At 38.5% G+C, this 15,180-nt stretch overlaps 1 protein-coding gene across 3 annotated transcripts in view; it reads left to right on the top strand.

Annotated features, from left to right (window-relative positions):
* Positions 1–15,180, top strand: part of SLC24A2 (solute carrier family 24 member 2) — a 330,161-nt gene that overhangs the window by 226,116 nt on the left and 88,865 nt on the right. For all 3 annotated transcript variants that reach the window (XM_069088075.1, XM_069088076.1, XM_069088074.1), the window contains 2 exons: positions 5,866–5,964; positions 8,718–8,836. In XM_069088075.1, coding sequence (XP_068944176.1) covers positions 5,866–5,964; positions 8,718–8,836 — 218 coding nt within the window. The remainder of the gene's footprint in view (positions 1–5,865; positions 5,965–8,717; positions 8,837–15,180) is intronic.

Raw genomic sequence — 15,180 nt, 5'->3', positions numbered from 1 at the left:
GGAAAATGGTTACAATGGAGGGGAAGAATAGGAAGGCAAAAGGGAATGGGCCAACCTTATTCCCATTGAATTTGGCTTGAGGAGGGAATGAAATACACACTAAATAGGGTATCTCACCCTCCAGGAGAGTAGGGGGAGGAAGGGGATGAGAGGGGGGATGATGGAAGGGAGGGCAGGCTGGGGGGTAGGGAAGTTGGAAACACCCACTTTTGAAAAGTGACTGGATCAAAGTAGAGAATAGAACAAGTGGGAGGTGGGATAGGAGGGAGGGAAATATAGTCAGTCTTTTACAATATATCTACTATGTTATTGTTTTACATTAGCCACACATGTACAACCTATACTGAACTGCTTATCTTCCCAGTAAGGGTGGGTGACAAGGGAGGAAGGGAATGAATCTGGAATTCAAAGTTTTAAAATCATATATATATACTGTTATTAATACTATTTTACATGTAATTGGGAAATAAGATATACAGGCACTGGGGCATAGAGATCCACTGGAAAAGTCGAAAGGAGTATGGGAGAAAATATGGGAGAGAGCAGATTGGAGGAAGGGATATCCTATGGGACTGCTATTTTGGGGTTGTGGGTAGGGGAAAAATGGGGAGAAAATTTGTAACTCAAAATCTGGCGGAAATGAATGATGTAAATCAGAAGTTAATAAAGCATTTGAAAAAAAAGAATATAAGATCCCATTGTTTGTTGATTATGAAAAACATTTGTTTCAATAGAACAAAACTTTAGCCCTTACAAGACTTTTTCAGAAGGGGTCTCTCATCCATACTTGAGGATTATTCAAATTCCTTGGAAGATATATAACCCTGTTAAATAGTCCCTTGATAATAAATATCAGGTGAATCATAAAACAGGGAACTATAGACTCACCACAGGTGTTGATTTCAGCTCAATAATATTCTTATGACAATTGGAGAGTCTACCTTCAAAGATCAGTATGGTTCTCAATTTGTCTCTGACTGATCAGTTGATTATATTGTCCTTCTTCCCCCATCTCAGGGCAAGGAGTTTGCCATTACTGCAAATCAGTTGATTATATTGTCCTTCTTCCCCCATCTCAAGGCAAGAAGTTTGCCAATTACTGCAAATATTAAATAATTATATCCCTCTGGGATCTACTTCTGACTCTCTGAATTTCTTCTTCTACTATGACCCAATAGCCTTCTCATCCTGGAAGATCACCCCAGCCCTAGCGGCCCATCTTCTATCTAGTCAATCTCTCTAGGAACCTCCATGTTAAGGAAAATTCCCAGGCCAGCTTTGTTCTTTCCTTCATTCCTCTTTTGGCTCTCCTTCATTCCACCTCCTACTCTCCCCTTCTCCCATCCCACCCCCAACTTTTCAGCTCCCTTTTATGTGTTAGCTTCCCTCATTAAAATGTAAGTTCCTTTTAGGGTAGAGACTGACTTTCTTTCTTATTGTGTTTGTATTCCCAGCACTCAGGACAGTACCAGACACATAATAAAGACTTGATAATTTTTTTTAAGAAGCAGCTAGGTGGTTCAATGGATAGAATGATGGACCTAGAGTCAGGAAGACCTGAGTTCAATCCAGCTTCAAATATTTACTTGCTGTGTGACCCTGCAAAAGTCACTTGAGGTGTTTCGGCCTCAGTTTCTTCATCTGTAAAATAAGGATAATAATAACACACTTCACAGGGCTGTTGTGAGGATACAGTGAGATAAGATGTAAAGAACATTGCAAACCTTTAAGTGCTATATAAATACTAGCTATTATCATTTTTACTTGATTATACAAGATATAGCATTGCATTGCCAGTTAATTCTGTTGCCTTAGTGACCACCATCAAAGCCCAGCCAAGACATATCTTTCTTCTTCTTGGGTCCCAAAGTTTCTAACCAGAACACCCGTTTTACTACAAAGCAGGTTCAGAATTGGTCCCACCATCACATTTTTGGGGTTTTCTATATCCCATAACATCTTCAGGCAGCTGGCATTATTGAACACTGAAATGGAATTTTAAAACAATAGTTTTGTCATCGTGTCCCTCATCAGCATCAAGCATCCCATCTCCCAGAATTTTTGATAAACTAGTATTAGTACCCTAAGAAGGATGAAGGCTCATAATTCTAGCCATTTCTTGGATCCAGCCTCCAGGAAGACTGGCCTGATAAAGAGAAATAACTCTTAACTCTAATCCCAATTGAATCTCCCCAGCCCTTTCTTATTCCAAACCTCAAAAGTCATCTGGGTCTTACAGTTTTTACCCCTCTCAGAAGGATCTCTAGAATCTGGAAACATGATTCAGGTCTCCCCTAATCTCCTCTAATCTGGACACCTCCTTTTTATTTTATTTTATTTTTTTAAGCAATTGGGGTTAAGTAACTTGCTCAAGATTACACAGCCAGTTATTTCTGGGTGTGGTGCTAAGTATCTGAGCCCAGATTTGATCCCCAGGTCATCGCAATACTGGAGCCGGTGCTCTTACTCGCTGAGCCACCTGGCCGCCCCTAAAACTTTTTTTTGACACCTCCTTTTGAGAAAGAGTCTGAGGGACCAAGGGATTAAAATGTAGGAAGATGCTTTGCTTTTTAATGATATGGAGGAAGTGAAATTTTTTATACAGGTATGGGAAAGATGCTGCATAAACTGTACTTTTTAGAATACATTGCTTTATGTTTTTGTTTTTATTACTTGTATTAAACTACTCCTCCGATACTGCTTAGATTAGAGTACTTCCTGACCTCATAAATGTTTTTAAGTTGTTTTAGTGAAAAAAATTGCACTAGAAAAGTTTTGAGACCTTGCCACCACAGGGTTAAAATGAGCAGCACCTCTTTTATATCAGCTGATTTGTCATTAAATGGATGGAGAGATCATTCCTGAAATTATCATTGCTTTGCTTTCCTTGCTGCCTAAGGCAAAAGACACCTGCTATGGAAAATTGGTCTCAAAGGGTTTAAGCAGAATCCCCATTGCCCTTAAAGAACATCTTTCTGATCTATCTTTTCTGATTTTCTTGCCACAGCAAATACAGAGTCAGGGAGGAGTAATGTCTTATTTAAATTCAACCAAGAATTATATCTTTTTAAGTCTTGTTATGAGTAAAAAATGTTTTAATATTTAATATTATTGGAGATCTCAGTAAATTCTAATCCCATACCTGAATTGCCAAAATAGGTCTGGCCCAGAATAGCGAGGTATGTCGTAGTAGATAGCAATTCCTCAGAAAAATGTCTGGGTTTTTTTACTGAACAGCAAGCCCACATTAGTCAACACCATATGACAGTTAAGAAAACAGATGCAGTCAAGGCATAGCATCCATGAATAAGAATATAATAGTCCTGCTGTTATATTCTGCCCTGATCAAACCACATCTGGAATACTGTGTTCAGTTGTAGGTGAGGGTATCCAGAAGAGGGTAAGCAGAGTAGTCTAGTCAAGTCAACAAACATTTATTAAGCACCTACTGTGTGTCTGGTGGAGGAATACATAACATATGAGGATCAGTTAAAGAAACTGAGGATGTTTAGCCTAAAAATGAGAAGCTTTTGTGGAGGGGGGTGAGAGGAGGGAGGCACCATAATTGCTGGCTTCAAGTCTATAGAAGAAAGATTAGGTTTGTTCTGCTTGGTCCTAAAGGAGCAGAGCTAGGCACAATGAGTAGAAATTGCAAGGCAAAGTTTAGGCATAATATAACTATCCAGTACTCCAGGAAAATTTAGATTTAGAATTTTAGCAAGTGTCTTGAACCCTACTCCTATTAAAACCTACAACTATTCTTCCCTATTCTCTCTTTTCCTCCTCTATCTTCTCCTTCAATTCATAATTTCAATTCATAATTTATTAATCAATCAACAGCTCTTCACTAAGTGCTTATTATATGTCAGATATTATAGATATAAATACAAATAATCAAACAATTCCTACTTGCAATGAAAACTAATATATACAGGATACTTTCTAGGCTTTGCAAGGTCATAAAAATTAAATTATACTGTCCCTGTTCTCAAGAGGGATATAATACTTATACAACTAACTGAGATAAAATAGGATATAGTTCATTCAAGAGAGATGCAAAAAAGGATGAAGGAAAGACTCATTACTAACTCAAGCAGAGATCAGGGAAGACTTCATGGAGTGGGTGATATTTAAAGGAGAAGATTGGTGGGGAAAGATATGGCAACTATTGAGAATATATAAGCAAAGGCAAAGAAATAGTAAAAAGTGAGGTGAACTGTATATGGAGGAAAAGACAGGCTAGACTGAAATGTAGATGACATGGAAGAGGAGAGAAGGGAGTCTGCATGAAGCTGCCTAAGGTCTTAAGTTGTAGGCTAAGGAATTTGGTCATTTTCAGGTAGTTTGGTTGGTTTAGTGTTGGTTGTTCTTCATTCTTGAAGAGGACCAAATTGATATCACGATGCTAGAGTCAAGTTTCAGTGTGTCCAACTGTGGCTGATCAGACCAATACAAGCTCAGAATGCTCTACCACAGGTCAGGCACAAATAGTCCATGTGAACATTTGAGGTGGATTCTCTAAATTTTTGTATCCTGTGTTTCCTTCAAGCTGTTTCAATTCTACTTTACTCATAAAGCACAGCACCTTCTCTGATGTGGGCATGCCATGCTGGGCAGTCCTGTACCAGTGCCTCCCATGTCACGCAATCAATTCCAAAGAGAGACCTTGAGAGTGTCCTTGTATTGCTTCTTCTGACCATGTGAATGCTTGCCACATGGGAGTTCTCCATAAAATAGTCATTTTTTAAAAAGACCATTTTCAGGTAGGCAATAAAGAGTAGAAGCACTTTTAATAGACTGGCAAGATCAGATCTATGCTTCAAGAAGATTGGTCCATTTCTGAACTGATTGTTCATCATACCTGGACTGTATTTCCTTCTTTCTTCTGCCACATAAAGTCCCCCTTTTCCTTTGTGGGGCAACTCAGGTACCATCTTCTACATGAAGCTTTTCCTTTTCCTTTTCCAACTTCTAGCCTATCCTAGGTTCTATTACTTCTCGTGTTTGTCCATTTTTTAAACTTGATATTTATACATTGACTGTGGGACAAACAGAAATTACAGGTCCAAGTCCATGTACATGATCATGCCTCTTTTTAAAACTGAATTTTCATTAGTATTTATCAGAAGCACTTTCCTGAGATAGCTCATCAGTGTTCCAGATCTCTTTCTGGCCTCAGGTTCCACTGCCTCCTTCACTAAATAGAATCTCCAACTTCCTTTCTAGACGTTATTCAGTCCTGCATTGCAGGGATTTCAGCCTTCTAAATTCTGTGGAAAATGTATCCTTTTTTTAAATTGGAAGCTTTGATGCAAGCTCCTGCTTCATTTAGAAACTACAGACTGTCATTAAACTCATTTACATGGTCATGTTTAAAGGAGAAGCCAAATCAAAGAACTAGGATGCTTAACTTACCTTCCTGTCCATTGTCAATTGCCCCTCTAATAATACAGTTCAATTGCAGGGAAGCTCTTCCTGTGATCCAGCTGTCTTCAATCAGACCTATGTTAAGCCTCGGCCACAATATTTAAAATAAGGATTAGGGGAGCAGTCACAAATGCTTGATGCTTTGATTGGTTTTATAGTCATTTCAAAGGACCTTAATAAAACCAGGTCTCTTATCTATGTCCCTAACGGTCTGGGAAACTTGGGTAAAGAATCCAAGAGGAGAGCAAAGGAAGAAAGCAGGTTATTTGTATACGTTGACATGACCTTCTACGAGGGCAGGAAAGAGCAATCCCTGACAGTGCCACTGCAAGGAAGCTGACTCTACTTCTGAATCCTTTGCAATGATCCTCTTCATCCCTCTCATTCTTTTTCTTCCTCACACCCTTTCTTTTCCACCTCCTTTCTCTCTTTCTTTAGGACGCTTCAGAGAAAAGGCTTCTATTCTTCACAAGATTGCCAAGAAGAAGTGCCAGGTGGATGATAATGAAAGGCATACTGGAACTGCCAACCATATGGGTGAGTACGAGAGAACACACAGACTTGGTGTTTCTCAGGATTCTACTTCAACATTGAATGTAGCCCCAACATGCAGCAGTGGCTATCTGGAACTGTACAAGTGTCACAACTAAGCCTAGGGATATAAGTTTCCATCTGTCTTTGTGTCAGCATGGGGTAGAAGAATCAAAACATGTCCAAAATGTCCTCTGGATAACTCAGAGGGATGCCTAAGGAATCCTGGTAGGAGCCTGAGATGAGATTTCAATTCAAGGTCATTCAATGAGCATTTTCTCTAGCTGTCACCATGCCAGGATTGCTCTCACCTATTTCCACCTCTTGGTTCTCCAGGCTTCCTTTATGTTCCAACTAAAATTCTACCTTCTGCAGGAATCCTTTCTCAACACCCCTTAATTCTTGTGCCTTGCCTCTTTTAATTACTGCCTATTTATTCTATATATAGCTTGTTTGTAAATATTGTCCACAATATTTACAAAATTTGCAGTATTTGCATATTTTATTTGCAAATTTACAATCTTTACAAATGTAAAATTTACCATATTTACAAAAGTCTTTGGCTTATTATCCCCTTAAGCTCCTTAAGGTCAGGGTCTTTTGATTTTTTGTATCCCCAGTCCAGCTCAGCTCCTGGAGCATAGTAGATGCTTAATAAATGTTTACTGACTGACCAACATATTAGATGCCTACATTGTGGAAGGAACTGTGCCAAGAACTAAGGATACAAAGATAAAAGCTTAACAGCTCTGCCATCAGGGAGATTCTACTGAGGGGAAACAACTTGTATATAGATGAGTCAAAACAAAATATCTACAAAGTAATAGTAATGGGAGAAGGGGTGCATTAGAGTCTAGTTTTTTACAGCTAACCAAACACCGCAGTGTTTTAGGAAGTCCACACACAGACAGTTTTCCTCAGGTAGAAATGTATTCACTTAGTTAACAAGGGGACCCTTTCTAAAGGGCTTAATGAGGACCCAGCATTTACTCTGACGCTATTGTCTAGAGCAAATTCATTGAGTGACAAAGTACCAGCTCACAACAATATGACACACTGTCCCTGCTCATACCCACTCCTTTCGGATGAATTCAGCGACATCACCACACATCTATTTCAGTCTCTTTTAGCTATGCATTGTGTGGTAACCAGATCATGACATTGCAGGGTTTTATTTTAACTGGGAATGTAATGTTCCTATTCTTATAATTGTAATGCTAATATAGCTCTCAAATTCTAAATTCAAACTAAATTTACACCAATCTCTGTTTTATAAACTATCCCATCACTTAGCAAACTAAAATTATCTATAAACAAAATGGAATACTGCTGTACTAGAAGTACTGTACATTTATTAGGGGAGGTATAGTATTAATGGTTATACTAGCTTCTCATTCAGATTAAATCTTTGTTCTCTCACCAAGGATCAATCTAGTGTTGTTAAGTAAATAACCATAGCCAAAAGAGTTAAACCTCATTAAATTGCCCAGAAAAAAAATTTCTTTAGATAAACTTGACTTTTCACTGACCTCTAGGTTATCACCTTCTACTAAAATCCAAGCCTGCAGTGGCAGCATGGATGCAAGGAAGATGTATTTGACTAGTGTTTAGAAGGCCTGGGACCATCTTTTTTCCTCTCAGTATCATGCTGCATTTTCAAAACAGACTGTTGGTACATGGAGTTAGGTGGTAATGCTCTTTAGCAGCATTAACATAAATAAAATTCAAGGTTACAGAATTGGTATACTTCAAAAATGGATCCTACTGATTTACAGACAACCTGGAATGATTGTTCCCCTTGAATGCTAGAACAAACATTTGGGTCAAAGTCAATGGCTATTAGGAATCAATTTATAACAACCTCAATGATCCACTAGATTCAAAGTAAATAATGCATTTCTTATCCAAGGTGAGACTTTCCATTCTCATACAGGTTGTCTCTATATTTATTACTTACACAAAATTTCCCCTTGTCTTGATTTGAATTAGAGTCATACTTATGTTGTATGGACAAACTAAATATCCTATCAGATTCCGATTTTTTCGCTAAGCCAACCTTTGTAAGAAGCTTCAGAAAGCCATTTACATGTTTGCAATTTGGTCAGCATTGCTCTTAATTATCCTTTTGCCATGAAACATATTTCTTCCCTTTTTGGGAAAGAGTAGGAAAGAAATATTCAAGGGAAGAGTAGAAGAGAGTCATTTATAAATTACGTGAAGCTTCCCTTATAAACTGTTCTTAAATGACTCCTTGGTAAAATGCCAAAGATTTTACCTGAATTAGAAAATGGCATAACTTAGAGGTGGAATAAATAAATGCCTACCTTAAGACATATGGAATGCAGTATTTAACCAGGCAGATTAGAATGTATCAGAACCAGGACACTCAGAACCAGGACGCAGGACCGCAAATAACCAGGGCAGTGAGAGTACCCCTTCAGAATATGGCAGGAGACAGAGGATACTGAAAAAGAAATAGGAAAGATGAAATCCTGGCATTTAAAAAAAAATCCACCTATTAGCTTTGGCTCCTATCAGCCCCCAGAGACCATCAGTTCTACCAATAAAACTTTTTCTCTTTCTCCAATAACCCTACTTCTCTTTCTGACTGCTTTCATTCTATCAGTGGAACCACTATTCACCCAAATAAAAGCATTATTATTTCCCTGCCTCTCATTCCCCATTTATTGATTATCTTTATTCTTTACGTATGTGTGTGTGCACTCATGCATGTGTTTCCATTGTGAATGATGTCACAGAAAAAATAGAGCTCCCAAACAGTACAAGTGTTGAAGTGGAAGTAACACCACCTAGTGAAGGTTCAGGACCTGTGCAAAATGGAAATCTCTCCCATGGCATTGAATCAACAGAAATACAGGTATGTCTTTCTTTTTCTACTTCTCTTATTCTTCTTCAATTTGAAGTCATAATCATAGAATTTTATTTCTTCCAGACTACATCAATGGCCATCCCACCTTTTACCCTACCTTCCCAATGTTGGTACAAAATTATTCAGTGCAAATTTAACTCTTTGTCCACCTTTTGTTAGTAAAAATATCAAAAAAGACTGAGCCCCCATCCAAGTGACAGGGGAAGGTCATTTGTTCTTTCTCCCCCTCACCCTTTTCTACACACATGTTGGTTGGAATTAACTACCATGTTCTGTACTATTCTCCAGTTAGGTTAGCAACTATCTAATCATTGTTTGTTCTAGATGGTACAGTTGAAAAGTAGACATGTTTAAGATGTTTAAAAAGCTTTACCAAAATAAAATTGGAAGGCTGCGTGGTATATTCTAAAGAGCACTAGAGTCAGAGACAAAAGACCAGGAGTTCAGTTTCCAGCTCCAGGAAATACTATCTATGGACATGTCACCAAAACTTCTCTGGGCCTTGCTTTTCTGATCTGGAACAATGGGCATGCTTGCAGTTGTTGTGAGGAAAGCACTTTGAAAAACTATAAAATGATATGTAGTTTTAATGTAATTCTCATTATTATATTATTATATCTTTGGCATCTGTCTGAATCCACTAGTCTTGAAGTGTTTCCTGGGGGCCTAGATTATGGAGGCAGGGATAACTCTTTACAAAGTGATGCTAGTGATAATTTAGTACCTGATTTCTTGACAGTATTTGCATAAAATCCTCTTTCCAAACTGAAAGGACTCCAGAGAATGTTGTAAGCAGCACTTCTGTCTCCTCTGCCATGATTTACTTCTGGCCTGGAGTCCTGTTGTCCTACTATAATCAACTCAAGACCTGAGTAGGCAGAATGATTTGTGCCCACGTGGATCAGCAGTATGGGGCAGGAATCAGGGAACTCGAGATCTATGAGTGATGTCTCTGCTTTAAACCTTCAGCAGGCAGCCCACCCCTGGAACACTATGGTCTAGATGACAGATGGCTGCCTTACTCCCCATCAGGAGAGAGCCCATGAGTATGGGAGGAGGCTGCTATCCTGACCTTCTCTTTTCTGGGCTGAACTGCTTTAGGAAAATTTCCAATTGTTAGCCCCAGGTTTTTCATTCATAAAATGAGGGGTTGGGCAGCATGATCTCTGTTGCCCCTTCTGTCTCTAAATTTATGACCCTATGATACTAAGAATTTGAAGAAGCAGGAAAGAGAATCTATGTGTACCAGGCTGTGGAATTTGTCAACACAGAAAGCAAGATGTTCGAGGGTCCAACTGCTGGTAGCCAGGAACCCTAGATTTTTTTTGTTTGTTTGCTTTTTGGTTTGTTTGCTTTTTGGTGTGGGGAAGGCAGGGCAATTGGGGTTAAGTGACTTGCCCAAGATCACCAGATTAGAAAGTGTTGAGTGTCCGAGGTTGGATTTGAACTCAGGTCCTCCTGACTCCATTGCTGGTGCTCTATTCACTACGCCACCTAACTGTCCCAGAACCCTAGATTTTAATCTCAGCTCAGCGAATGACTAACTAGGGGAAAGTTTCTTTGGCTTTGCCTCTTGAAAATGAGAGAGTTGTATTGGCTGACTTATAAGTTCCCTCCCATCTCTGACATTCTTTGATCTTATGAATAGCTCTGAAAGTAATTTCGAAAATGTAAAAGTTCTCTGTGAATGTATGATAGTATTCCTAATGGTACTATTTCCTTTCTTCTTCCAGTATAGTGTCATTCTGCCTCCTTCTGAAGTCCCCACCATGCCTAGAAAAATGACTTATGTATAGTGAGCTTTCATTGCTTCATTTATTTGAATATGGTCAGTTTTACTTGAAAGTCAGGTGGACTTTGCCAGATCAGTCAATCAACAAGCATTTATTGAACACTTACTATGTGCCGGGCACTGAGCTAAGCCCTAGGGAATACAAAGAAAAGGAAAAAAACAGTCCCTTCTCTCAAGGTGTTCACAATGTAATGAGGGAGAAGACAGATAAACAACTGTATACATACAAGATCTATACACAATATAAATAAAAAGTTATCTCAGAGGGAAGGAAAAAAGAGGGGAGGTGAAAGAGACCAGGAAAGACCTCTTGCAGGAAGTGTGATTTAAGTTGAGCCTTAAAGGAAACCTGGGAATCCTGGAGGCAGAGATGAGGAAGGAGAATTCCAGGCATGAGGGACAGCCAGTGAAAGGGTCCTGAATTGGGAGGTGGAGTGTCCTGTTTCAGCAACAGATAAGAGTACGTGGAAGATAATGAAGTGTAAAGCCTCGGGAAAGGTAGAAAAGGACCAGGTTTAAAGAGCTTTAAAAACCAAATGGAGGGGTGGGTAGGTGGCGCAGTGAGTAAAGCACCGGCCTGGAGTCAGGAGGACCAGAGTTTGGTTATGGCCTCAGACACTTAACACCCACACAAAAACACTAGCCATGTAACCTTGGGCAAGTTACTTAACTCCAATTGCCCTCCAAAAGGCAAAAAAAAAAAAAACAAAAAAGGGAAATTCAGACTAAGAAACATGAGACTAGAATCCTGAGGCCATACAAAGCAAAGTCTCACAAATAGTAACTCTTTTTTACTACTTTGGATATATTATCTTCTTGCTCATAAAAATCAGAGGCTTGAGATATTTCTTTGAGCATTTTTTAAATCTAAATAGAAGGAGAATGAGGTATAGAGTACTGACTTTATTAATGGAGATCATGTGCCTGGAACATTCAACGTAATTGTAGTTATTCTCTACATACAGGATAGAATTTTCTTTTTTTATTTTCAGTTCCAAATTCTCTACCTCCCTCCACCTCCTTCCACATCCATTGAGAAGACAAAATAAAAAACTATTTGTTTTATGTATGAAATCATGCAAAATATATTTTCACATTAGCCAAAGTACAAAAAAAGGCAAGAAAAATAAGTAAAAGAAACAACCATACTTCAGTTTTCACCCAAAGTTCATCAGTTTTCTCTCTGGAGGCAGATAATGAGTCCTTTGGAACTGTAGATCATTGTAATGAGATAGCTAAGATTTTCACAGCTGATTATCATTGTAACATTGCTGTTCCTTTGTACAATGTTCTCTCAGTTCTGCTCACTTTACTTTGCTTTAATTCATACATGTCTTCCCAGGTTTTTCTGGAACCATTTCTTACTTATTTCTATTATATTTCTTACAGCATAATAGTATTCTGTCACAATAATATACCATAATGTATTTAGCCATTCCCCAATGGGTGGACATCCCCTCAGTTTCCAGTTTTTTACCACCACAAAAAGAGCTGCTACAAATATTTTTGTATACATATATATATATATATATATATATATATATATATATATATGTGTGTGTGTGTGTCCTTTTCCTTTTTATTTCTTTTCTTTGGGATACAGACCTAGTAGTGGTATTGCTGGGTCAAAGGGTATACACACTTTGATAGCCCATTGGGCATAGTTCCAAATCGGTCTCCAGAATGGTTGGACCAGCTCACAACTCCATCAACAATGCTTTTAAAAATATGCCTGTTTTTCCACATGCCCTCCAGCATTTGTCATTTTCCTTTTCTATAATTAACCAATCTGATAGGTGTGAGGTGGTTCCTCACAGTTGTTTTAATTTACATTTCTCTAATTATTAATGATTTAGAGCAATTTTATATGCCTATTGATAGCTTTGATTTCTCCTTCTGAAAACTACCTGTTCATACAGCATGGAATATCCTCTGTAGAGTTCATCCTGTATAGTTAATCTGGTGTTTTAAAAAACACATTTATAATTGAAATAATTTAATATTAATACCTTATCTCCTAGGACTGTCTTCAGCACACATCTTAAATAGGTAATAAAATCATTTTTTTAAATCCAGTCTGAGATAAGCCTCTTTTGGGTGGGCCTTTTGGTTTTATATCTTACTTGGTGTAAAAGCTTAGAAATCATCTGATTTTTAAATTACTTAGTGCTAATTAGCTCCTGCTGATGTAATCCTTTTGATTATAGCAGACACAGCTGAGTTCAGCTACACCTAGGAATAAAACAGTTTTACCAAACAGGCTTCACCCTGTTGATGATTCAGACAGAGAAGTCTCAAAGAACTGTTCTCCTTCACCCAGAACTCACCATTTTCTTGCACTTTAAAATCACTGCTCTAGTCAGCTGTCAGGCTAGTCCATATGCATTCATGTATATGAAATGATCCTTTAAAGGACCTACCTAGCACTGAATTCTTGGAACATCACTCCCTGCCACTTTAGTGTATAATGAAAACATTTAAATATACATGGACTTGAAGTGGGGTGGGGATGGAGGCGGGGAGGACACCAGGGAAGCAAAATCTCCTTCAAACTCTTCAAAATCTGAAAAACATCTAGCTATTGAAAAATTCTATTCTACTCCTTAAGGTAAGGTTTTCCTTTAGGTTTATGGGTGTGGGTATGTTTTGGTTATGTTTGTTTCATTTTGCCTTTGAGATTCCTCTTTGTCCCTAGGGAAATCAGTTTCCTTGCTCTCTTCTGTAAACAGTTGCCTACAAATACCTCCAAGCATCCATACAGGGGCCCCCATGGGAGGTTATAAGAGCCAATCACATTGCTAGGAAAAGAAAAAAAAAAGTTTGTCCAGATAAGTTATCGAATTTAAGAGTTGGAAGGCACTTTAGAGGTGATCTAGTCTGGTCTCTTTGATGACTTTCTCCTCCTTTTCTCCATTTTAACATCACATATTACCTTTCCAGGGTTCAGCACTTCTGGTCGCCCTTTGGGAGTTTTTTCCTCATTTATTCCCTTCTAGCATTACACTTTCTAAATGAAGTAGTTTCTAAACTCTCTCTCCATGGAAAAAAAGGCCTCCCAGCAGCTGGAATTCTTCCTATAGGTGACCCTCAGTTTTATAAAGATGAACTGTATTTCTTGCATTTTTAGTTGCTTTGAACGTTGTGACTAAATGAAAAGCAAGGAACCAGGGCTCTAGGGAGTGAAAGATTTGAAAAACTATCATGCACACTTGATGAGGCACTCCAAGAAAGAGCAAAAATAAAGTGCATAAAAGTAATTCCCCTACTGTTATATTTGAGTCTCTGAGAAAGATAGCATTATTATAAAGGACAACAATCAAAAGAACTATGAGAAAAAGAGATGCTCAAGTTTTTCTATTAATGTTGATACAAAGTCTTAAATTGACATAATAACTTTCTTCCTTTTCTTCTGTGTTTAGACATGAAAAGTTTTTATGTCCCAAATCTGGGACACAGAAATAGCTTCCCAATCTCCTCCTTCCCTGCCCCCCACCCTACCCCACTCACCAAAACTCCCAGCCTTTCAAAGAGCAGATTTTCTTCAGTAAATGACTATGGTGGAATAGCTCTATTCATATTGTTGAAAACATAGAAAATGACTAAGGTTTTTTTAATCCCTTCTGTTAAATTGGTTATCTGACCTCTTAGACTGTCAATAATTGAAGAATTTAATCTTGAGCCATCAGCCTCACTGAATTTAGTCAGCTTGTTAGGGACATTTGCCTTTGACCCTCCACTTATCACTGAATCCCAGCTTCAGGCATGATGCCTTCTGAACCCTAGCTCCCTCCAAGACTCAATTCAAATTCCTGCTTCTTTAGAGGCCTTTCCTCATTCACAAAGATGTTAGTCCACCCCCCCACCCCACCCCTTCATCCATCACTGTGTATTTTTTTGGTATATATGCTAGAACTACTTCTCTGGGAATATGCTATGTTCCCCTACTAAAATACATTCCTTGACAGCATTTTTTTCTTCCTAGCCCCAGTGCCTGGCACATTGTAGGGGCTTAGTATATGATTGCTGATTGGTTGATTGATTGATTGCTTTTCCTTAGTCCCTGTGCCTACTTGACCTTCCAACTTCAGAGCTGTGTTTCACTCTATCCCTCACTGCCTTTCCTCCTTCTTCAGTTTCCACTACAACTGGACACCTAATTCTAATTTCTCTTTTCTTTTTTTCTTTTGTCTTATGTCTGTATACACTTCAGACCACAAGCATACATTTTCTAGGGCTTATTTACAAGGGAAAAGAGGATATACATGTTCAAAAATAGCATACCAGGATAAAGCAATTTGAAATTCACATAAAAGAAAGATACCTAGTGTGTCAAATTGATAATTAACTTGCTTAGGTACTTTGGCTAAGTATGGTTCACCAGATTACTCTGGCACATTAGATAGAATGATGAACCTTGAGTCAGGAAGACCTGAGTTCAGATTTAGCTTCAGATACTGCCCGGGGGGAGAGGGAAAGAGAGGGAGAGGGAGAGGGAGAGAGAGAGAGAGAGAGAGAGAGAGAGAGAGAGAGAGAGAGAGAG

This window comes from Petaurus breviceps, unplaced genomic scaffold, assembly GCF_028583685.1.
Source record: "Petaurus breviceps papuanus isolate PSGF00001 unplaced genomic scaffold, PetGlider_PUasm1.0 184, whole genome shotgun sequence".
Lineage (NCBI taxonomy): Eukaryota > Metazoa > Chordata > Mammalia > Diprotodontia > Petauridae > Petaurus > Petaurus breviceps.
Note: the sequence above shows the minus strand (reverse complement) of the source record. Positions and strands in the feature narration are given on the sequence as shown.